This window comes from Thalassophryne amazonica, chromosome 7 (genome assembly GCF_902500255.1).
Source record: "Thalassophryne amazonica chromosome 7, fThaAma1.1, whole genome shotgun sequence".
Classification (NCBI taxonomy): domain Eukaryota; kingdom Metazoa; phylum Chordata; class Actinopteri; order Batrachoidiformes; family Batrachoididae; genus Thalassophryne; species Thalassophryne amazonica.
The window spans coordinates 56,208,574-56,234,996 of record NC_047109.1 but is presented as its reverse complement, the minus strand read 5'-3'; the positions used below and the strand labels follow the sequence as shown (position 1 = coordinate 56,234,996).

At 42.0% G+C, this 26,423-nt stretch overlaps 1 protein-coding gene across 1 annotated transcript in view; it reads left to right on the top strand.

Annotated features, from left to right (window-relative positions):
• Positions 1-24,251, top strand: part of sv2a (synaptic vesicle glycoprotein 2A) — a 141,173-nt gene extending 116,922 nt beyond the window's left edge. Inside the window, exons 10-12 of the mRNA XM_034174242.1 lie at positions 10,656-10,862; positions 16,737-16,896; positions 23,543-24,251. Coding sequence (XP_034030133.1) covers positions 10,656-10,862; positions 16,737-16,896; positions 23,543-23,726 — 551 coding nt within the window. The 3' untranslated portion in view covers positions 23,727-24,251. The remainder of the gene's footprint in view (positions 1-10,655; positions 10,863-16,736; positions 16,897-23,542) is intronic.
• Positions 24,252-26,423: the final 2,172 nt, after the last annotated feature.

Sequence of the window (26,423 nt, the reverse complement as noted above, 5' to 3'; positions counted from 1 at the left end):
CAGTGGTTTAAATGGAGCCAAGTGTCCTTACCGTCTACTTTGACTGCTGTATGTGAGGCAAGAATCACTTTAAAAGGACCTTCTCGGCGGGGCCTGTCCCACTTCTTTTTGAACACTTTGACGTAAACCAGATCACCAGGCTGGATGGTCTGATTTTCAAGTGGAATCTCTGCTTCTCTGTCTTCTGTAGCACCTTTGACCTGCAAAAAGATAGTTTTGTGTATTTGGGTTAACTGTCTCAGATAATTATGCCATTCGTCTTGTAGCTGCTCCAGCAATGGTCCTTCGTAGGGTCCTCTCAGGTATGGAATAGGCATCGGCCGACCTGTAAGAGCTTCGAATGGTGTCCAATGGGTTAGTCGGTTAGTTTGTGAGCGCATTGACAATAAAGCAAGCGGCAACGCATCCAGCCAAGTTAGTTTGCCATTGCTGTCTGCTATGATTTTTGCTAGTTTGTTCTTTAAAATGCCATTAGCCCGTTCCACCGCTCCATTTGATTGGGGGTGATAAACACACCCAAATTTCTGTTTGATACCCAATTGTTTGAATGTTTCTTGTGTAACCTTGGCTACAAAAGCCCTACCGTTGTCAGATGAGATAGTATCTGGAATGCCAAATCTTGGAAAGACATCTCGGCACAAGAATTTGGCTACCGTTTTATGGTCTTGATTTGCAGAGGCTACTGCCTCAATCCATCGGCTGAACCTGCATATCACTACCAAAACATATCTCATTCGTTTAACTCGGTTTTCAGTTCCCATGTCTATGAAATCCATCATAAGATGTCTGAATGGCCCATCAGGGACCGGAATGTGGGCTAAAGGGGCTGTGAATGATTTCCGGACATTGTACTGTGCACATACCTCACACTCATTCAACAAACGGTCAACTGTAGCTGCCATATATGGTGACCACCAGACAGCTTTTAGTTTGTTCATAATTTGGACTCGCGAACAATGATCGGGTCCGTGGGCCCAAATGATTGCATGTCGTAATAAATTGGTGGGTAACACAAAATGTCCATGACTACTGTGCCACAGCTTGTCCGCTGGCCCCTGACTACGTGTCTCAATAGCGCCTCGTTTAACCCACATTCGTTTTTCTTCTCCACTGGCCCTACTTTGAGCCACTATCAGTGCGTCAAGTGAAACCAGTGGGGCACAATCTTGGATGGTTAACAGGGGAAACATTTTCCCCTTGGGCTCCTTTGTGAGCTGCGTCATCTGCTAGGTTGTTACCTTGAGCTATGATGTTATTATTCTTTTGATGACCTGCACATTTAATGATGGCTACCTCAGACGGTAATTGGAGAGCTTGTAACAGTTGGGAAATCGCTTCTCCATGAGTGACAGGGGTGCCATCTGCTCTCAGGAATCCCCTTTGTTTCCAAATGTTTGCATGTACATGACATACGCCATAAGCGTAGGCTGAGTCTGTGTAGATATTAACACATTGATCTTTAGCTATCTGGCAAGCCATAGTTAAGGCTTTGATTTCTGCCAGTTGGGCTGAACAAGGCTGATCAATTCCTTGGGACTCCAGTAATTCAAAGGTCTCGCCATCCGTGTTTCGTTTAACAATCCCCATACCCGCATGCAATCCCGCGGCATCCCGAAAGCATGAGCCGTCCACGAACAGGGTTAGATCTGCATCTATGGCGTGATTATACAAATGTTCTCTGGCTCTCAAAAATTTCTCTGTCTCTGCCACACAGTTATGTGGAGTACCATCTAACGGTGTGGTCAATTTGGTGGCGGGATTCACCGTGTGACAACGTTGTATTGTTATTTCTGGAGCGGACAACACAACTTCATATCCAGTGCGTCTAGCTTGTGTTAAGACAAAACGTTGACTGGTTAGCAGGGCATGTAACTGATGCGACGTGTACAACGTTACTGCATGTCCCATGATTATGGATGATGCTTTTTGAAATGCAAAGGCAGCTGCTGCTAGACCCTGATAGCATGGTGGCAATCCTGTTTCAATGTTGTCAAGCTTTGTACTATAATAGGCCAATGGTTGTTTTCCTTCATTTGTTTCCTGCATTAGTACAGCACAAGCATAACCAGCTTTTTCAGTAACATACAAATGGAAAGGTTTCCCATAATCTGGGTTACCTAACGCGGGAGCAGATTGCATGTCTGTTTTTAGGGCCTCAAAAGCTCTCGTTGCCTCATCTGTCCAGACGAGGAGAGCTGCATTGCTTGTTTGCCCCACTGCTCTAATCATGGCACGCAAAGGTGCAGTTTTTATAGCATAATCACAAATCCACGGCCGACTGTACCCTGCCATCCCAAGGAATGAAAGTATCTGTCCCACTGTTTGGGGTTTGGGAGCCTTGATTATAGCCTCCACTTGGCTTGGGGCTATACATCGCGTGGTCCCACACAACTGTCTTCCCAAGTATTCTACTTGTTGTTTGCAGAACTGTAATTTGTCCTTACTTACTTTATGACCTCCATCTGCCAATGCATGTAATACAATTAATGAATCTTTTTCACACTGTTCTTGAGTCTCTGATGCAATAAGGAGATCATCCATATATTGCACCAATGTACTGGGTATGTCAAGGTGTTGTAAATCTTCAGCCAGGACTTTGTTAAAGATGGCTGGGGACAGGTTCAGTCCCTGAGGTAGCCGTGTATACGTTAGCTGTTGTCCCAGAAATGTGAATGAAAACAAATGTTGTGAATCTGGGTGCACAGGCACACTGAAATAGGCTGAACACAGATCGATTACTGTGTACCATTTTGCTCCAGCAGGGATGCTTGATAGTATAGTATGCGGATCAGGTACTATAGGTGCATCCATTTCTATTATTGCATTGATAGGACACAGATCGTGTACCAGCCGATACTCTTTGGTATTGTTTTTAGGGATAGGATAGATAGGAGTATTGCATGGGCTTGCAGTTTTTATTAAAACTCCAGCTGCCATTAGTCCCTTAATTACTGGTTTTATGCCTTCAAGGTAGCCTGAGGTTTTAATGGATACTGCCTTTGGTGAGGCAGTTTTGCTCCCGGTTTTACTTTTATTTTTACTGGTAAGGCTGTTTTTACTAGTCCTACATCTGTTTTGCTTTTGGACCACACCACTGGTGGTATTTGCTCTAACAATTTCTCTTGTTGGGCCGATAACACCATCTGTCCCTCTGGTCTAGGATTGAGCTCCACTTTTTGAGCTATAGCCTCATCATTTACTTTTAAGTTAATTCGTATAAACTGTTGGTCTTTTGACAGATGTACTTGTGGACTTTCCATGTTTTGCCATTCTTCAACTTCTGAGGCTGTCTTTACCATTGGACCTAGGTCATGGGATTCGTACTTTTCTGAGACTAAAAGGGTCACATGAGGCGTGGCATTCGGCACTTGATACCATTGTTGTTCAGCTGAAGTTAGCTTGACAGAAGCTGCGGCCCCTTGGGGGCCTAAATAAATTTCTGTGGTGGTTATGTGAAACAGCCGTTGATTCATCAATGCATCCCAGCAGCATGCATAGTCAGTCTGTTCTTGTTTGGCATCGAACATCAGGGTGACATGTAAAGGTAAACTAGGTGTATATACTGCTGCATAGTGTTGTTCTGCCCAGGGCTTCCATTTTTCCCATTCTAGTTGAAGATTTGAATTTTCTGGTTGTAACTTCAGCCAGTATACCATGGGTTGCACAGTTCGGACCTTGTTTTCCATGTCCATAAGCACCATAATGTTGGTGAGTGCTTCGTCAGGAAAGTGTATTTGCAGTCCTTGATGGGTACACACTATCTGGGTTTGTAGCTTACATAAAATGTCTCTTCCCAGCAAATTCACAGGTGTATTTTGTGAGTATAACAGGGGTGTTTCAATTGTTTTTCCTGCAATCGTTACAGGAAGTGGGCGTGTAAAAGGTATTATTTGAGTTTTCCCAGAGAAGCCGATGGTCTTAATTACAGACCCAGAGAGGGGGAGATGAGCGCCCATTTTCCCTATGCAAGAGTATGTTGCCCCTGTATCCACCATGAAAGGGAAATCTCTGTTTTGTATATTAACGGTGACGATTGGCTCTTCCTTAGGTATCATAGAAATAGCCAATGCCACCGTTTCCCCCTCTGTCTTCTCTAGGCCCCCCTATTGCCAATAGGCAGAGGGTCCAACCCAAGGTCGGGCTGGACAATTTCTCATTTGATGTCCAGGTTGTCCACAGCTCCAACACTCATTAGAGGGTTGATCCCCTATTGGGGATGTTGGTCCCATAGGCGGTCCCACTTGACTGTTCCTGGGAGCTGAGTTCTGGAATCTGCTTCCAAATGGAGGTTGGCGAGATCCTCTTCGCCACCCTCCTCTTTGACCTTGAAAGTTCCGTGACTCTCCTCTCCACCCATGACTGTAGGTGGGTCCATTTCCGGGTGTGCCAGTGCTATGGTAGTGATAGTGATGCTCCACTGGTGCTGAGACTTCTCCTGCAGGAGTGCTCCCTGCTGCTCCTTGGGGGCTCTGTGTGGCTGTTACCACAGGTGCCTGTATGGTGGCAGCAGTGTTTGCCGTAGGGCCTGTGCTTGCCGGCTCAGAAGGAACAGGGGTCATCATTGGTGCCTAGGTCTTTGTTTTTTCTTTCTTGCCTTTGGTTAGTTCTCCCAACTGCATCTGCACCAATTTTTTCGTCAGGGATTTTGCTGCATCTTCTTCTTTTTGTTTTTCTTTCTTGTAGATTTCAAGATGGTGACAAATATGCTCAGAGTATAAAGCCCAATTCATTTTCGATAGTCCCACGACTCCATCTAGGGCTTTCTGAACCTCATCTGGTAGAGCCTTTTTTACAGTTATTTTAAACAGGATTTCAGTTGCTGGAGAATGGTTCCATGCATTTCCTGTTTCCTCCACCCATCTCTTCTGGAATCGGTGCAGGAACTTCTTTGGGCACTCTTCAGGTGTCCTCATCATCCAATTTAGAGGGATCCAAGACCTCAGGGTACTTTCTTCTCAGTCCTTCCAACATGGAGTTTCTATAGCGATTAAAGGGGACTTCATCATGTTGATTAGTGCCCATCATCTGTGTTAGTCCAACCTTTTCTGCTAATTCTTCAGTGTCATGTTTTCCCATTACATGCATTAGCAAGGTTTTTATGTCACCTAAAGACAAGGTTACCCCTGCAGTGCCTTCTTCTAAGGCAGTTATCCATCTCCCAGCTCCTTGGGTGATGTCTGGCAGCCTGTTGGCCAGCCCCACCATGTCTGTCCAGCTCCATGGGGTATACACATGATGACCATTTCTGACCACCAATGGGCATATGAGGTCTTCGTCCTCCTCTTCTTCTGTGGGGGCTCCATACTGTCTTCCAGATCAAGTGTGACTGACTGGTCCCAGGCGATCCATCCAGTTAGTTATGTCCTGTTCTAAAGCCGTTATGTCTTTGGCTACACATTGTTGTCTTTGCCTGAGTCGGGCCTCTTTTGCACTCTCAATGATGATCTCGCCAGAAATCTTTCGGGTGGGTGGCTCTATAATGTGATTCCCTTGATTGGGCGTCGATTGTTGTAATGTTCTTCTTTCCTCGGCGTCCCTATGTCTTTGTATTCTTTCCTCCGCTAGCCGAAGTTGCTCAGTTAGTTCTTCATTACCTCTTCAGGCCAGATCCAGTGTGTCACAGAAGCTCTTGTGCCACTCTTTGGAGCCTCTATAGCCTGTGAAGGTCCAGTCGGTTGACTTATGGTGGGAGGGGACGGTTTTCAGTGGACCTCGATGTGCAGGTGGAGACTTCAGGTCTCTCTCTCTATCTTCGTCTACCTCAGTGTCACTGTTATATGTGGCCCCCCCCTACTGGTCGTGATGGGAAACCACTTACTTCTGGACTTGGAGACCTTGTATGATCCATTTGACAGATCGAGGACCTGTCTCCTTGTGGCTCTCGTTCTTTTAGTGTCAGTGTGAATTTGCCCTCCACATCCATGCCTTGGTCCTCTTCACGAGTTCCTAATACAAATTGTCCAGCTGTCCTTCCCATATCATGACGTTTATATGGGGGTGGCTCTGCTTCCCAGCTCGGCGCACTGGCTTTAGTCTCTTTGGATCTTTCGTCTGTCATTTTTTTCTCTTTTCTGCTGTAGCCTCTGTGCTTCCTGCTTGAACAAGGCCAAAACTTCTTTTTCTTCAGTGCGTTTTTTGTTGTTATTCATGTTCTTCTGTTGATCTTTAATTTCCTTTTTCTGTATTTCTACCGCAACTGCTACACACATCACCGGATCAAATGATCCCTCCAAAGGCCATTGCCTGCCCCCATGTGACCTTTTGTGCCACTTTCTCATACATTGGTTGGCCTTAATGCGTTTTCCTGGATACTTTCTTAGTACTAAGTCTAGCGGGGTACTTTCCCGATCTTGACCTTGAGAGTTACCCATGTAACCCTGACAAACGCTATGTGAGGTGTTTCTATGGTGTTCTGGTAGTCCCTCAGGGGCTGTCCTGATCCAGACCAATAACTTGCCGGCTGTAACACCTGTTTTGTATTTTAAACCCTTAAAAGGATTAAATTTCCAACTGTTTTGCCCATCTTCTTTTTCTTTAACTAAATATGAAAATTTACCTGTTTCCCACCGAACCTTCCTTGGGACCACAGTCAGAGTCAACCTAGGAAACAGTTCTTCACCTGGATCGGTTGGTAGTGTTATTAAATGATTTAATGGTATGCTAATTTCTTTATTAGGATCAGCACAAAGCAGCTCCAGCCACGGGGTTAAACCCTGATGCCACAGATGTCTTATCAGCAGCTCCCAATTAACTAGAGGGAATTGTTCTTTCTTTTGCTTCAGATTGATTACCTTAGTAATTTGCCATAATTTCTGATTGATCTCTTGTTCGTCCTGCCAATGTTCTGCTCCTACACTGTCAAAATAGGTCCTTTCCAGCCAAAAATGTGTCCTGATTCCCTGGGTTTCGATGTCTCCGTCAGTCAAGTAATGTTCTGGGAGTATTATTTCATCATCACTTAAGTCTCCCATCAATGACTGTCCCAAGCATTGATCAGTCTGTCAGCTTTTTCACTATAATCTAAGCTTTAACTCTTTTGATTTATAACCAACTTTATTTCTTTTTAATCCTCTTACAACCCTAACACTTCCTAATGTCTTTGCTCCCGACTCTCTATTTTCCTTCTAATTTCTCACTTTCCGCTTCTCTTGTCTTTTTCTGCTATGTTTGTTTATTAGTTTTCTTTCTTTGAAATAATATCTACCTTCTCTGTATTTACATAGCAGTCTCTTCTCCTGTCTTTTTTTTTTCCCCACTGTCTCTGTTTCTCACTTTCCTCTTTGCCTGTTATGCGCCTCCCAAGTCCTCCTGTTGGGTCTAAACGTCTCCTCCTCCTCGTACTCTTCACATTAATCTTGTATGTCAGCCAGCCTGCAAGCCCTCACAGCTTGCCTGCAACTCCCCGCTTACTCTCCGCTCTCCCACACAACAATCTTCAAAAGCTTTATACACAAAAATTATTAAAAACAAATTTCTATATATCTCTATCTAGACTTCTGCCACTTTTTCACTCCGTGGCTTTAAACAACCTTTTTAATCACTTAACATCAATGTGTTCTGTTTGAGTATGTATCTCTTCTTCATGTTAGACAGCTCTCCGCCGCTGCCAGCAACTCATATATTATTTTTAACAAGCTCCTCTTTGAGCGTACAATATTTCATTTACTTCTACGCCTTACCGCGCCTCGCGTGCGTATACTGTGCTTTCCTGCACTTTCTTCTCACTTGTATATTATTTCCTACGCTCTCCAAGCGTACATTATATCTACTTTTTTTTTTCACTTACTGAGCTCCTCGTGAGCTTAATGTGCCTTTGCACTGAAAATACTCTCTTTTTCCAATTCTTTTCTTAAAAAAACTCATATTACTGTGTACTTAATTACTTATTCTTCAGTATGCACTAATCTTCACTTCTATATTTCTCCCACGCCCCACAAGCGTGTATTTGGTGCCTTACTGCACTATTTTCTGCTTCATTAATTCTCATGTATTCTGCACTAACTCTTCATTTTTTTTTAATAGTTTTTCTCTTTTCTTAAAAAATGACGTCCTTTATTGAGCTCTTTTTACTTACTGTCAGCTGTGCTTCTTTGCACTTTTTCTCTTTAAATCTCTTTATCACGTACGGTATTTCTACTGCGCCCCCTCAGGCGCTTATCTTGTGCTTCGTCTGCACTTATTCTCTGTTAAACTCTTTTTTCTCACTTATTTTACTTCAGTCTCTTTTTTCTTTAAATAACCTTGTATTACCTTGTACTTATTTGTCAGTATACTCCCCCAAATTAACCCCTACAGCGCATGTTATCAGCCGGCACGTTAGTAACGAATTTCAACACCAATTATTCCCCAAGCATCCAGGTTAGTTCTCCATGCACTCTTTTCCGCACCAGAGTTCATGAACATTCCTGACCTTTCACTCACACAGACATTCTTTTTCCCGGGAACACACACACCTTCTGAGCATTTTATCTACAAGGCCTGATAATTTTCAATCTTATCTTTTTAGTCTCTTGTCAATTTTCTTAGTCCAGGTTCTTTTGGGTAAGAGGCAATTAAAAATATCACCTGTCAACTTGGGCGGAAATCCCGACTCACTCCTCCAGATCGTGCAGAAGTTATAAAAGGTTTCTGCTTACCTTTTAGTCATGATCACTGTTATTTACGGTCTGGAGGGATGAGCTGGACCGTCCCAGGCTGCCGGAATGCCCCTGGACCCTCCTGAAGCTGGCTCGCCAAGTTCTGTCATGGTCCTTCTTTTTGGTCGTCTCAGGATGTCTTCTTTAGATAACACAAACTAATTGCAAGTGGTTTGCAAGAAAAGGACACAACACTTTGGAATAATTCAGCCTTAAGCAAGATAAAATGCACAGAGTTTTTAAGTTTATTTAAGCCTTCGACACAGAGCTTATACAAACTGAGTCCTCTAGAGAGACTGAATATGCGACGACCGCGCTCATCTATATATTGGAGACCCGCGGGCATCGCTCCTCCTTCAACTTTTTTATTTATTTTATTCCCAAGACATGGTTTTCTATTGGAAGCGTCCTCTAGTGAACCCTAAGCAGGTGTTAGGTCATTATTTCAATGTGACAAACGCTCCCATTAAAACTTGAAGGATTTACAACTGATTTAAAAAAAAAAAACCTTCTGCCACAGGTGCAGCTGGCCTGAGGCCCACTGCTGGGATATCAGCCAACTTGGAAAGTACCTAAGAGGCCTTGGAAAGTACCTGACAGACCAAATGACTAATAGAGCCCTTTTTTGGGTTGAACACCTGCTAGTTCAGCCAGAGGACATATAGTTCAGATCAGGACACTTGATAGTTCATCATAGTTCAAATAAGGACCTAAAAATTCTTCTACATCATGATGCTTGCTCCACCATGCTTCACTGTCTTCACTGTGAACTATGGCTTGAATTCAGAGTTTGGGGGTCATCTCACAAACTGTCTGCAGCCCTTGGACACAAAAACAAGAATTTTACTCTCATCAGTCCACAAAATATTCCTACATTTCTCTTTAGGCCAGTTGATGTGATCTTGGGCAAATTGTAACCTCTTCTGCACATGTTTAACAGAGGGACTTTGCGGGGGATTCTTGCAAATAAATTAGCTTCACACAGGCATCTTCTATTGTAACTGTCACAGCACTTACAGGTAACTCCAGACTGTCTTTGATCATCCTGGAGCTGATCAGTGGGTGAGCCTTTGCCATTATGGTAATTCTTCTATCCATTTTGTTGGTTGTTTTACGTTTTCTTCCACGCGTCTCTGGATTGTTTCTTCATTTTAAAGCATTGGAGATCATTGTAGATGAACAGCCTATAATGTTTTGCACCTGCATATACGTTTTCCCCTCTCCAATCAACTTTTTAATGAAACTACGCTGTTCTTCTGAACAGTGTCTTGAACGTCCCATTTTCCTCAGGCTTTCAAAGAGAAAAGCATGTTCAACACCCCCTTTTCTACTTTTTTTTACTAATAGCCCAATTTCATAACCTTAAGAGTGTGCATATAATGCTTGGTCTTGTTGGATTTGTGAGAATCTACTGAATCTACTGGTACCTTGTTTCCCATGTAACAATAAGAAATATGCTCAAAACCTGGATTAATCTTTTTAGTCACATAGCACTACTATTATTCTGAACACTACTGTAGGTTTACATCCCCAGTCCAGGCCTCTTACCGTTTACAGATGAGTGAACTGGAACAATACAGCTAAAATGACATTGACATGTATGAATCATACATTGGTAATCGAACCTATGTCTAATTGGTGGTCCAACTCATGTCCCACAGAGTCACCTGCTCTTTGTCTGTTTAATGCCATTTTTGCACCATTAATAGCAGATTAATCATAATGTTCTTTCAAATCAACATCTCAGGCCCCTATTAGGTGATGGCCAAGAGGTTAAAGTGGTGTGCATGAGACCATTGAGGCCATTGAGCAAGGTCCTGAATCTTGAAGTTGCTGTCAGTTTGCAGTTGAGTGCCTGGTATAGCAGCACACTGGCTTTGGTGTGTATATATGCCTGAATGTGTGGCATCACTGTAAAGTGCTTTGACCATGAAAGTGCTGTATAAATACAATCCATTTATTCAATCATTCATGACTCTTTTCTCCTGTGTCTGCTTCTCCTCTTTTGTTTCTCTACAGATCTTTTCAAATACAGGTTGATCAACTGCAAACTCATCAACAGCACTTTCTTGCATAACAAAGAGGGCTGCCTGCTCAGTGACATCAGTGATGAGAACAATGCCTACATGGTTTACTTTGTGAGTTTCTTGGGCACCTTGGCTGTGTTGCCAGGCAACATTGTCTCCGCGCTGCTCATGGACAAGATTGGACGGCTGAGGATGCTAGGTACCAGACTGGACAAGGTTGATTGAAGAGGACAACTTATGTTGCACAAGCTTATACTGTACCTTAAGCTTCACTCACAACCCACCATACATACTGCTACGGGCAGTCTGTGGGGAAAACCAGCAAAGCTGTGCATGAGACGTGCGTGTCACATGTGTACTGTATTTTCATTACCATAGAAGATCACTGACTGGCCATGGAGGTTTTTTTGGCATCCACATGCAAATTCTACGGGTTTTGCAAAAATAAAGAACACATACACCACATATGGGCCCGTACTGTCATCATACGCCTGATCCTAGTCAGGAACACGGCTAGTAGGGGCTCTGCAATGACAGTAAGATGCATGGTCATTGCACGGTTGCTGTGTGTCAGAAATACTACACAAATACTTTGTACTTGCTATTTATGCAGCCCGCAAGACAGATGTACATCTCACTCTCCACTCCTCTGTGTGGCGTGCACGCAGCGCACACAAGTGGCAAGATATATACAACCCCAATTCCAATGAAGGTGGGACGTTGTGTAAAATGTAAATAAAAACAGAATACAATGATTTGCAAATCATCTTCAACCTATATTCAATTAAATACACCACAAAAGACAAGATATTTAAGGTTCAAACTGATCAACTTTATTGTTCTTGTGCAAATATTTGCTCGTTTCGACATGGATGCCTGCAACACGTTTCAAAAAAGTTGGGACAGTGGTATGTTTACCACTGTGTTACATCACCTTTTGTTCTAACAACACTCAATAAGCATTTGGGAACTGAGGACACTAATTGTGTGTCATGATTAGGTATAAAAGGAGCATCCCCAAAAGGCTCAGCCTTACACAAGCAAAGATGGGGCGAGGATCACCACTTTGTGAACAACTGAGTGAAAAAATAGTCCAACAGTTGAAGAACAATGTTTCCCAACGTTCAATTGCAAGGAGTTTAGGGATTCCATCATCTACAGTCCATAATATAATCAGAAGATTCAAGGAATCTGGAGAACTTTCTACACATAAGCAGCAAGGCTGAAAACCAATACCGAATGCCCGTGACCTTCGATCCCTCAGGCAGCACTGCACTAAAAACCAACATCAAGGATCTTACTGCGTGGGTCACACTTCAGAAAACCATTGTCAATTAAGTTTTTGTGAAGGCTCTCAGTTGTCCAGGTGGTTTCCATAGTAGAGAAGCTTGAATCTTCGACTGGAATGGGACAACATCCAGAAACACCGCTGCCTTCTCTGGGCCCAAGCTCATTTGAAATGGACAGACGCAAAGTGGAAAAGTGTGCTGTGGTCTGATGAGTCCACATTTCAAATTGTTTTTGGAAATCATGGACGTTGTGTCCTTCGGACAAAGGAGGAAAACGACCATCCAGATTGTTACCAGCGCAAAGTTCAAAAGCCAGCATCTGTGGGGGTGTGTTAGTGCCCATGGCATGGGCAACTTACACATCTGTGATGGCACCATCAATGCTGAAAGGTACATCCAGGTTTTGGAGCAACACATGCTGCCATCCAAGCAATGTCTTTTCATCAACATCTCTGGTTATTTTAGCAAGACAATGCCAAGCCACATTCTGCACATGCTACAACAGTAGTCCAGACCTGTCGCCCATTGAAAATGTGTGGCGCATTATGAAGCGCAAAATATGAGAATTGAGACCCCAGACTGTTGAACAACTGAAATCGTGCATCAAGCAAGAATGGGAAAGAATTCCACCTACAAAGCTTCAACAATTGGTGTCCTCAGTTCCCAAATGCTTATTGACTGTCCCAGCTTTTTTGAAACATGTTGCAGGCATCCATTTCAAAATGAGCAAATATTTGCACAAAAACAATAAAGTTTATCAGGAATGTAGGTTGAAGATGATTAGCAAATTATTGTATTCTGTTTTTATTTACATTTTACACAACGTCCCAACTTCATTGGAATTGGGGTTGTATATTGGCGAGATTGTGTTGTGTGTAGCAGTGGAACAGGGAAGAAAGGGTCCTGCAAGGATTATTTTCCATAGTACACACCAGTCCCCCCGCACCCCCACCCCGAATAATGTAACACACTGGTTTTTATTTAAAAAAAGAGAGGAGTTGTGATCAGACATGACTGCCGTGGTGTTGAGGGCCAAAGTGCTGCATTACAATCCAGCACAGACCTACAGTGGCCATTTTCAATCTTTCAGCACCTTGGACAGCGGCGCAGACTCCTTTTGATACGAGCATCACAGGCTGCTTGTATATGAGGCTCGTATCAAAAGGATGCGTCTGGTCCACACAAGCTGTTTTTAATGTTGTAATATTGATTAATTTTCACAAATAAAGCCATGACAGATATGTGCACACTCTGCGTCCAGCATTGCAGCTGACGGCACCAATGGGTTTTGCCATACCGTCACAATGTCTGAGGGTCTTGGACCTCCACAGGCAGATGACAGAAGCTGAGGAGAGGCATGAAGCGATATTGGGTGTGCTAATACAGGAACACTGGCGTTGAAATGCAGGGCGGCAGAGGCGGTGGTGGACCTTCTTATATACGCACTTCTGGCTTGAGTTACACGCTAGTCAGGAGTGATTGTCTCGTGCAGACCACCTGCGACACATGGGCGGGTGGTACTCCTGGCTTATGGGTTGGTAGTTTGCAAGTCACACGCACTCCACAAGCACTGCATATGCACTGATCGCATGCACAGTCATACGCTCGGCACAGGCTGATGGCGCATTATTCCCCACGCAATGTGCACAACAGCCACGTCGCCACTATGTGACAAGTACCGCTCTCATACTCTTTCATAAACTTCCCCTTCGACACCTGCGGCATGGCTGCGACATGCCACTCCCTGCGACACGTGCATGTCCAACACACGTGTGGTGGGTTTTGAGTGAGGCTTTAACGTGCTTGTGGTTGTTTTAGTTTTAAGTGTAAAAAAAAAAAAAAAAGATGATAAGCTGTGTGTTCAAAAAAAATGAGAGGCATCATCATTCTCTGTGTCATCAGTTATGGCGTAGGTATTGCAATGGTGAGGACCAGCTGCAAACAATGCAAGATGTTTCAGTGTTAGGAAACACATTTTGTGAAAAAGAACAGCTTTGCTAAAATAAACGTGGTTTCACTTGGAGTTCCTTCACATTTAACAGGGACAAGGTTTCAGTTTTCCTTTAGTGACAGGGTTTTCAGTGGTGCCTCCTTATATAGCAAAAGTCTTGTGTTAAGTGAAATTATTTACTTTTATATGAATTTATTTTTGGTATACTTGAATCTGAAGATTTTCAGCTAAAATAAAGGCGAGGGGATGCTTCATTTTTTTTTATAGGCAACAACCAAATGAGCACTCTGGAAACATGGACACTGATGGAACCACAACTGTGGCACATTTATTGCCTAGTATAATTAAAATCCATGTACATAAAGCTGACAGGAGCACAGTAAACCCCAACAATGATGACTAAACCTGGAATGTGAGATTAACAACATTATTGCAATTATTTGTAGCCATTATGTAGCCATAATTTATCACTAATTGCCTGGACTATTGCAATGCACTTTATGTTGGGCTGAATCAGACACTGCTTACCCGCCTGCAGATGGTGCAAAATGCTGCCGCTCGACTTTTGGCTGGTGTTAGAAGGTGCGAGCACATTACACCAGTTTTGGCCTCACTTTATTGGCTCCCAGTTTGTTTTAGAATTGATTTTAAAATTCTTTTATTTGTTTTTAAATGTCTTCATATGTAGCTCTGCCCCGTTATATCTGTCTGACCTGCTCTATTTATATGTCCCTTCACGCTCACTCAGGTCAGCTGATTTGTTACTGTTAGTTATCCCAAGGTCAAAGAGGAAGAGTAGAGGTGACCGAGCTTTTTCAGTCATTGCCCCAAAACTGTGGAATGATCTTCCTTTGCACATTAGGCAGGCTGATTCTCTCTCTGCTTTTAAATCTTCTCTTAAAACACATTTCTTCTCTTTGGCTTTTAACGCAGTTTGACACGTTGGTTTTTTTGTGTTTCTGGTTTTAACTGTGGTTTATTTATTTATTTATACAACAAGAACAGGCAAGTTAAAATAGATAAAACTATTTTAACTTGCCTGTTCTTGTTGTGTACAGCACTTTGGTCGTTGGTATTGATTTTAAAGTGCTTTACAAATAGATTGAGATTGAGATAATGGTTGGGAAACAACAAACTCATTACCATCATACCGGTCTGATTAAAAATTGTAATGGATCTGGATCCTTAATTAGCAGAAGCTTTGCATAGACTTTATATAAGAACTAGTGTGTTGTCCATGGGCATCCACAGGCTCTAGATTAGGTAGTGTTTATAAAATAGGTAGCTGACATTTTTCAAGGGTGCTAATAAATTATGCAATGTTACTATAATGAGACAGAATGGCATGTGAGTCCAGAATGTTTTTAGAACCTTAGACCTCAACAGTTTATAGAACTCAACCCTTTTATTTCCTAATAATTGTGGTTTTTTTTTTATGTTAATTTAATGTCTTAATGTATTTAGAAATTATTTAGGTCTTGTTAACAATACACATTATTATTATTATTATTATTAGTAGTAGTAGTAGTAGTAGTAGTATTATATTTTATTATTATTACTATTTCATCATTTGATTTTTAAATGACCCACAATGGAAATAAGTGTTTTCACTTTCTTGTGTCATCCATGTATTTTTAACATATTTAGAATTATATTATGTACTTACATTGAACTTAATAAATAAAATCATGCATGCACGCACACTTTTAAGATATAGATGATTTACTGTTCCCTTCTGGAATGGCTTATGAGTCGAGAATGTAATTATCAACATCCATTGTTCATTGTTGTTAGCTAATAGCTGTAGCTTCTCCAAAAATATTAGTCCTATCAACGTTCTGTATTCGCAGCGTTCATCCTTGACCCAAAATACATAAGTATACCAAACAGCAAATGTCAGCTCTCCCCAGTTTGCCCATGATCGTTCAATGCTGGATCACGCTGGTGCATGCACTCACACACACACATACACATGTATGCACGCACACACACAGAGCTTTTTGTCTTTTCTGCATTCTGCCGCAAACAGGCACTTTTATTTTTACATACTCACAAACAGAGACGGTGGCGGAAGACATCAAACGCACTACACTTCTCACTCATGGTAATGGCAACATAACTAAACTGACTAAACCAATTGAACTACAAAAGTACAATAAATCAATAACACTAACACCATTGTTAAACTAAGATGAACTACAATAACAACATTCAAAACCCCAAAGTCTCAGGGTGCACTGCAGCACAATGTCCATTGTTCACTACTGTTAGCTAATATCGCTAATTTCTCCAAAAATATTTGTCCTATCAACTTTATGTTTTCGCAGCGTTCATCCTTGACCCAAAATACATAAGCAGACCAAACAGGGAGTGTCAGCTCCCCACAGCTTCTCTGTGATCGAAGCCAAGATCACGCACGCATGCATACACGCACACAGAGGCCACTTGGCTATTATAATGTAGATCAACAACATGACAGCAAGCTCACATAAAGCCAAACTACATTGGCCCTGATTGTCTGGTTTTATTTACTAACTCAACCAAAACAAGACTGTCAAATTCTAGAAAAATCAGAATTCAGACTTCTTATAAACCACCCTATCTCACAATGTTAAAGGAATAGATTGAATGAAAAAATGGAGTCTTCCCTAGCCCAAAGAAAAGCTCTGCTTAAACTGTCCAAATCTGTTCATTACTTTATGACATATCTTGTATGTAATAAAACAGCCAGACATGGCTGATCAGATAACCTCCATCCTTTCCAAAAGGTGGTGGAGGGAACAAGTAATCTTATGATCGACTTATACAGTATTCTCTGTGTCTCCATGTCCAGCGGGTTCCAGTGTGATTTCTTGCATCAGCTGTTTTTTCCTGTCCTTTGGAAACAGCGAGTCAGCCATGATCGCGCTGCTCTGCCTGTTCGGAGGAATCAGCATTGCTTCATGGAATTCGCTGGATGTGCTGACCGTGGAGCTCTACCCTTCTGACAAGAGGTAGGCCAACGTAGGCATGCATCAAAATCTCCTTGACACCATGAGGGCAGGGAGCCTGGTGCCAAATGACGTGCAGAATGATGTCACTAGCTTTGCACCAAGCTGACTGGCTGGCCTGCAGGGATGGATGACTGTGGTGTGAAATAATTGGTAGGGCTTGTGGCGTAAACGGTGGAGTTGTCATTTTGCCATCTGATGATTGGAACAGCAGGTGTGTTAATTTTTTATTGTCCTAATGATCAGTTACTTTATTTTTCCAACCTAATCAGAAAATCAAACATACATGATATGCTGCCTTTCTGTATTCAACTGCAGCTTTTCAGAGGGTTGATTTTGCATGATATAGTGACACCTTGTGGTCTTTCTATGGTATCTACAAAGAATGACATGGACTCAGTCAATTTAGAGTTTCCACTTCACCAAACTTGGATGCCTGAGGAAGTGTGACCAAGCCGAAACAGCCAGAGTGAACCAACACAGACATGGGGAGAACATGCATACTCCACAGAGCATAATCAACAGTGTTCAACTGTGAAAGTGCTACCTTCTTGACACTCTGATAGTGTTATCTGGCATTTTACAGTGCAAAATGTTCAAACTTTGGTAAACAGACAGACAAATTACACATGAATACTACATTCACAAAGATACTAGGTTGGGCTAAAAGCTACATGCTTCATCCATCAAATGGTAACACTGAAACTGGATGACTGCAAACAACATAATATTATACTCATTACATATGTCAGTAATGCGTTACACTTTTAACCCTAATGCCACATTCACACTGGATGACATGCGAGCGACAGCGGCGACAGGTTGCCATTTAATCCCTATGGAAGGATGCGTTGTGGTGCCACAAAAGTCCAAGCCACACAATGCGATGTGATGGACGCGAATGAAGCAATGAGAATGAAGGCGTCGAGTCGCCCTCCTCCCCAAGTTGAAAAATCTGAACTTTTTCATCTTGTCGCGTTGCGATGACCAATCAGGGACTGAATATGTAGAGACGTGGAGATGTCTGGAGTTTATACTTGGTGTGGACATGTCCTGTCTCTAGCAGACAGCCTGTGAGCAGGACTTATGTCCCTTTTGTCCTTTATTTCACAATTATGACAGAGTTTGAGGGGAGAGCGAGCAGCAGTGGCAGCAGCCACTTTTTTTTCACGTGCACGCGCGAACGAATCACCCGTGAAGATTATTTTATTTATTAACTACACAGATGTATAATAAAACAAATGGTGACTGGTCTATAACACAATTATGACAGAGTTTGAGGGGAGAGCGAGCAGCAGCACCGTAGCAGCCAGTTTTTTTTTCGTGCGCGTGAACGAATCGTCTGTGAAGATAATTTTATTAACTACACAGATGTATAATAAAACAAATGGTGACTGGTTTATAACACAATTATGACAGAGTTGGAGGGGAGAGTGAGCAGCAGCACTGCAGCGGCAGCAGCTGTTTTTTTTTTTTTTATTGTTCACAAGTGCACGCACGAACGTGACAGGAGGTCCTCAAACTGGGTCCTGGAGAGGCGTAAGTACCGCTGAAAGCGGCCGTCATCCAGACGCAGCTCCTGCAGCAAATAATGAAACTCCCCTAATTGGGAACGTCTCATGAGGATGTTGTGAACCCAGGGATGGCGCCTTTGGCGACGTTTGTCAGCTTTCCACAACAAACAGAGCACAGCAACTCGCTCCGTGTGATCAAGGGCCGACATTTTGACTTGACAGCGAGCGGAATGGAAGCTCCTCCTATTTGATGATGCACTGGGGCAAATTATTGCAGCGAAAGCAGAGCGACACACCAGGTGAAATTTGTGGCGTCGCGTGTTGTCCGGTGTGAACGCGGCATAAAATAGCCTTGTGAGGCTGTGGAGTGCAGCTTTTCTGCATTGATTTCCTCAAAAGCCACACTGACAAATCTGTTGTGCACCCTGTTAATAAACAGATCAAAACTCTGATGGAATCCAATAAGAATCAGCCTGATAAAGGTCTTTTTTGATTAGTCAGTTAATCTTGATTCACTAAAAAAGTGTGCCTCCTCTCCCTTTCATCTGTGAGGTGCAGACACTGCTGTGTGTTTTCAAAAAATACACTTTAAATAAGCAATAAGTCTCTTATCGATCATCAACAGTGTGTACCTGTTTCGGGTTTGATAGTGCGGACTCACACAGCTGATACAGTGATTTAAAACAAAGTGCACGCTCCTTGTCTTCATATCTGTTCTGGTTTGCACACAGACCTTGCAGGGGCAGACCCACAGAGATGAGTCAAATTTTCGTGACAGGGTTTTTTTAAACTCACTATTACTAACCCTACTCCTACCCCCAACCCTAACCTTAACCATAACCTAATCCTACTCCTTCCCGCCACCCTTGTTGTGTGGGCCGCTGAAGAGGAGGTACTGCTGGCCCACCACCACCAGATGGCGCCCTGCTTGGAGTGCGGGCTTCAAGCACGAGAGGGCGCCGGAGCCACTGGGAGTGACAGCTGTCACTCTTAATCAGCACCAGCTGTCACTCAGCCAACTCATCACCATCTCCATAAAGGCCGGACTGCGACTCCACCTCCTCGCCGAGAAATCAACTACCAATCAGGTAATTTTCTCTGCTGACTCAAAAACATTGAGTAATAATCTGAACTTCTTTGCAGCCGTTTTCCTGTGGTGTGTCCTTGTCTGTGGGATTGGCGTTTGGTGTGATCAGCGACGGCTTCGCTTCACACCCCAACCAGATAAGTGGTTAAACAGGAGCTGCACGAGTGTGTGATTGGAGGTGGAGGTGCTCCCTCCTTACTGAATACAGACTGTGGGATTACTGAGTGTGTGACCTCACACTCATCAGGACTGTCTCTGTTCTCTGCCAGCAGTACCGGGTCTGACTGCTGAAGACAGCGGCCACCTGGGGCGCAGGGCTTGGCGGCTCCGGTGTTCTTCAGCTCCGTTGGCGGTGGAAGCTGTGTGGATCTGGCTCTTCTCTCGCCAGGCGTCTTCTATCGTCGAGCCTGCCCACACGTCACCTGGTGTATGATTGACAGTCACTATATTGTTATTGTCTGTACATCGTTGTGTGATTCACAACATTAAATTGTTACTTTTGGCTTATCCATTGTCCGTTCATTAACGCCCCCTGTTGTGGGTCCGTGTCACGACACTTTCACAACAACCCTAACCATAACCACCCAGACATCCCCCCCCCCTTAACTTTTAATTTTGTGCAGCCATCACGGAATGAATTAGAATGAATTTGTGCTGCCGTGACGAAAATGAGGTGCTTTTTGTCACAATATCACGAACCAATAGATTAAAGTATATTTCGTGCTGCTGAATCATGACTTGCTATGAGACCGGGTTGGAATATCAGGCGTCATGTTTGGAGGAAACCAGGTCCCATCCCTACAGTGAAGCATGGTGGTGGCAGCATCATGCTGTGGGGATGTTTTGTAGCAGCAGGAACTGGGAGATTAGTCAGGATTGAGGGAAGATGAATGTAACAATGTACAGAGACATCCTGGATGAAAACCTGCTCCAGAGCACTCTTGACCTCAGCCTGGGGTGACGGTTCATTTTTCAGCAGGACAATGACCCTAAGCACAAAGCCAAGATATCAAAGGAGTGGCTTCAGGACAACTCTGTGAATGTCCTTGAGTGGCCCACCCAGAGCCCACACCTGAATCTGATTGAACATCTCCGGAGAGATCTGAAAATAGCTGTGCACCGACGCTCCCCATCCAACCTCATGGAGTTTGAGAGGTGCTGCAAAGAGGAATGGACAAAACTGCCCAAAGATAGGTGCACCAAGCTTGTGGTATCATATTCAAGAAGACTTGAGGCTGTAAATGCTGCCAAAGGTACTGAGCAAAGGGTGTGAATACTTATGTACATGTGATTTCTTAGTTTTTTTAAATATATTTGCAAAATCCCCCCCCCCCCCAAAAAAAAAACTTTTTTCATGTTGTCATTATGGGGTGTTGCGAGTATAATTTTGAGGGAAAAAAAATTTAATTTATTCCATTTTGGAATAAGGTTGTAACATAACAAAATGTGGAAAAAGTGAGGCGCTGCGAATACTTTCCAGATGCAACGTATAATGAACTGCAGTAAACCACATTTTAGCATTTTAGAATGCTAAGTCCTAATTCCGCAGTTATTTTTGTTAAAGTAATGCAAAAGTGATGCAGAAGCATTCGATGTTACAATTTAGAGACAGTAATATTGTAATGTAAATAATTACTTTGAAATAACAGTAACTAGCGATCTATAATATATTACATTTTGGAAATAACTTGCCAAACACTGAGTTTAGGTAACACATAATCAATAATGAGACAGCATGCAGCCATGTTCAAAGCTGCTGCACCTCACTGATGTGCGAATTTGGCATTACTGTCTGTGATTTGATGTAAAGGGCTGCATTGAGATTGGGTCTCGCGGGACCCAACACAAATCTTGTGGGAGCAGGTGATCAGAAACTTGCTGCAGGTGGGAGTGGTGGCTACAAATAAACACTGCGGGAACAGCAGTGACAAGATGACTCAGTCAACAAAGGAGAATAGTGTAAAGTATGCATGTCTACACCCTATTTTCATCTTAAATAATTTAACAGGAGCAGCGGACATTACGGGAGCGAACAGAGAGAGAGACACAGACACATCGCAGCGAGTTACTGCATGCCCTTATATGGCCATGCAGTAACTCGCTGCACTTTGTCACAGAGAAACAGTCACAGTGCAGAAAGTTACTGAAATGTCACATGAAACTGTTTTGAAACTGAAAACAACCAAATAGCAGAGAGAACATATAGAGGGCCGACTCCCAGAAAATGATGTAATCTGGACACCATTTTGATTGTGTGTAACTGGGGCAGCTTGGCTGCTGCAGTGGAGTGACGTTTTGTAAACAAAACTTCTCTTGAGTGTACTACAAGCTACTGTAATGCACTATTTGACTTTAGAACACAAGGAACTACTATTACAAACATTTATTTAAATAGCTGTTATGATTGTGGAGTGTATAGAGTGGAAAATAAGGTGCTGTAAGTATATTATAACCTAGGCAGCCTGATCTTTTATATTTTTAGTTTTATATTTTATATTTAGTTTTATATTTTCTGTTGTGTTTTTAATCAGGTTCTTTTTGTCTCTTTCTCTAAAATTGTATTGTAGCATTATTAGTTATTATTACTGGTTATTATTACTATTATTGTTGTTGTTGCTATTATTATTATTATTAATATATAAACAAAAATAAATTTAAAAATATTCCATTTTTGTAATACATTGGACTCTTTTACAACGTATGCTGAGCCATTATTATACAGAAAACAAATGCACACAAACATGCTGACAGCTGCAACAGCTTGGTCAGAATTTCAGTGGAAGCAGGCGGGAGCAGGACGAAGAATATAGTGCCACGCGGGGCTCTAATTTGATGATCCCACGTGCGGCGATGTTCATGATGGACAAAACCCCCACTTATCTTCCCCACCCCACCATCCCCTCATTCCTCTCTAATGTCAAAGATAGATCTGTTATTGTCAGGGCCGTATATAGGAATGTGAAAGGGGGGGTTCAAATCCTTGAGTTGGGTGTCCAGTGGGCTGCAGGGCCCCCGGTGGGGTCGAGGGGCAACACCCTCATGGGGGGCTCAGGGACGAAGCCCCCGAAGCAGAAGCTTTTTGAGGATTTCGAGGGGTAAAAAGCTACATAAATTTCATTTGAAACCCAAAATGTATCATTTTAGGAAATACATTTTTATATACAAATAGTCCTTGCTTGGGATTGGATCAGTTGCCATAAGAACCACCCAGGAAGAACCAAGATAATATGGTTGTGAATGACGCAACCGACAGGCGTGAAAAAACTCACGCATGCGCACGAAGGTTCAAGCTTGGCTGATGCAAGCGCACATGATTCAAATCCATATAGTTTTTGCAAAAAATAAAAAGGTCGGATAGTTTTCTAACAGACCTCGTATTTAGCGGTATTAATATTCTTGTTTACATTATGAATATGTACGTATATGTACGTTATGTATTAAAATAGCGGTATTTAATTTGGCGACCTTGTTTAACTCGTGAAATTCGCATAATAAATCCCACGCGAATATTTGCACCTTTACAGTATTTGCAACAGGAAGGAGAAGCTCCCTTTATTTCTCAGCTTATACATACAAACATGTTTTTACAAACCAGACAAGTGTAATTGTGTGTCTACATGGGTATTTACAAGCCTACTAATCTGTTTGATATCAGAGGAGGATAGGGACCAGGAAGCAAAAATTCTCAACCCCCATGGGAAAAGTTTATCTAGCAGTTTCCCCTTTCATCACTTAAGGGATTACTCTGGCAGAGGAAATTGAAACTTGAGGGTGTGTGATAATAGCTGTGTAACAGTTAGTGCTTGTTGCTTATTATCAATGAAAAGAAAATACATAACATTGATATCCAGATCAGAAAAAAATCAGCAGAATTCTCGTGGGGGGGGGGGGGGGGTTTGATTGAACCCCCTCTATATATGGGCATGATTGTGGTTTAATTCTATTTTGTATTCTTTGTGTGCATTATTGTAGTGTTCTCTTAAGCTCTCAAACAAATGGTAAAGCTGTGACTTTGTGCACTTTTTCCATTCTCTCCCTGTCTTCCCAGAACCACAGCATTCGGATTCCTCAATGCTCTCTGCAAATTAGCGGCTGTGTTGGGCATTAGCATCTTCACTTCTTTCGTGGGCATCACCAAAGCTGTGCCCATCCTCTTTGCTTCTGGGGCACTGGCGGTAGGCAGTTTCTTGGCCCTCAAACTACCAGAGACGCGGGGTCAAGTGCTGCAATAGTGCGACACCAGCACCACGGCGAGAGAGGTTTCGCCGCACTGTGAATGAAAAGCTCAATAGCCCTCTGAACCCTCCCCTCTAACCACACCCCATGATAATCAAGTTTGTACAGATAACATAATGCAGATCTGCAAAGATGTATATATTGTTGGTTGTCTTGTATTTGGGATTGAGATTATTGAAGTTGATGACCTGTCAGCAAACATGTTTCAGAAAGCCTAGAGACAATTTTGCAATTGCTGCCATTAAAAATGTGAGCACAGCTGATATTTTCATTGACAGCGTGTTTTTTGGCATACAACAGTAAACTTTAAATAAAATTAAAAAAATCACCTGAGGTTGGAGGTCAGGATTTAGAGGTTGTTAGTAATGAGCCATGCAAATACACTCATGGAAATGGCCATTAGCCGTTGTTGCAGACTTGTGTCTCTGTTGTCCCGTCTGTTCTCAAGTTTTACGCAGTTGGACATAGATCAAAATGCTACAATTGATGCCTTGATTTGAAGCATTTTTGACTATGCTAGATGAAACAAAGAGACTTCTGTGTCATTTTTCCCTCTGATGAAGAGCCGTCCTCATCGTTCATCCTCAGATCTTGTGTTGGTGTACAGACTAACTGCCATTTTATAGTGTATAGAACATTCCAAATTTGCTTTTCCTGTTAAAGTATGAAGGAGATCATTTGAACCCTCTTTTTCCCTTAAAACATCATTTTAAGTCACATTTGACCAGCCATGAAATCATTTCACATCTTAGCCCAAGTTATTTGTGTGTGCTTGGCACCTTATCACATGGTCAATCGATTTGTTAAATTGTAACATTCAACACACAGCCTGTTGTGTGATTTAATGTAACATTTTCAAATCTTTGTGAAAATGTTTAGAATCTCACAGTCAATCACCATTTTCTCAGTTATTCTGTGTATCCCTTTTGAGCGCATTCCCTCCCACACTACATCTGATAAAATGTTTTTGAGAGTTTTACTCATGTTGAAAAGTATGTCAACTTATGAAAACAGAGTACAAGTAAACAAAAGTTTGAGGTGTTACAGTTACATTTTACAGAATCATGTGGAATCTCACAACTTATGAAAACAGAGTACAAGTAAACAAAAGTTTGAGGTGTTACAGTTACATTTTACAGAATCATGTGGAATCTCACAACACTCATAGAGCACAATCTATAAGATGTATTTAAAAATGTCAAAAACACAAGACAGCTAAAGTGGATAAGTTTCACATAAACACAACATGAGTCAGTTTGAAGGTTGCGCAAGTACGTAAGAGATGGCAGACAAATCGCAATCTAAATCTTTGTGTGAATGTTTATAATGATGTGTGTGCTTTCAAGTTAGTACAGTATTCAGCTTCTTATTGTGTGTGTGCTGTTTTTTTTTTCATAGTTTGCAAAATGCTATGACATGGGGTAGCTGTTGTGTGTTTAAAACTAAATTGGCATCAAGAAAATGTGAAAGATACGCTCCAGTAAGATAACTATTAAAGTAATATTAAATTCTGCACCATGAGTAGAAATATGGAGATCCATTACTGAAGTTGTTGTGTTTTATATTTGCCTAATTTTAAAAATTATTATTATATTTATTTATTTTTTTTGACGCAGCCCTTGCTGGACAGTGAAGATCATTCATAGTGGTCCTGCCAACAAGGATAAAAATCAGACCTTTTCTTTACTTGTGCTTTATTACAAAAATGTAGTTTGATATAACATAATGTTCACAAAAGAGGACCTACTGCCAAGGGCTTACTTTTATATATCACTAAAAGTAACAGCACAGCGTAGAGATGACACTTTTTTGCCACATTTCTCCCCAGTATAGAAAAGTAAGACTCATATGTTCGGAATTACATGGTGAAAGAAAAGCAACCCATTCGCATTTTAGACTGAAAAATGTTTTTGTCCAAACTGCCATTTTGTAGGATAGCAGCCATATGTACTGCAGTCTCAAGAAAGTTGACTAGACAAACCCATTGCACTAGTTGTACAGTGTTGTACATGCACAATTCCGAATGCCTTCAGTTCTTCAGCTCGCACCCTGATGCAGACTTTGTTGTGAAAAACAAGGAGCGCACAAAGACCAAAAGTTATCAAATCACATGATTGTGAATGCAGTTGTGAATATAAGAGCTATATTCATTACGCAAGACTGTTTCAATATCATGGTACGGCTTAAGTCATAGTAACTTCATGTTAGGTTTCCTCATACAGATATAGAACAAAGCACTTACACAAAATGAAATAGATGGAATAATATCACTTGAAATGTTCAACAACTGGCTTGGGTTTCAACAATTCCCACATCCTGAACATTGAAATGATCCTTATTCAAATTAAAAACAAACATCTGGCCATCATACAGTGTAGGGTTCAATACACCCTACAGTTCCTGAAATGTCCACCAGGTGGAGGTACTGCTCCATTTCAAGAACCTTGAGTGCAGGCTGCTGTGGGACATGACGGTGAACCTGTTGCACGTACACAATACTGCCTGTCATTAATTGCCAGTTTTTTTTCCAATATAGCCTCAGTTTACATGTTACACCATTAAATCTCTGTTATAGATATATGTAAATAAAAAAATGTTATAATGTAAGTAATACCATTCCTTTTACCTTGTGGAATTGTACAATATGTCAGCTAGTCTTTGTAAGTTTTCGGCAATTTCTCATATGATTCATA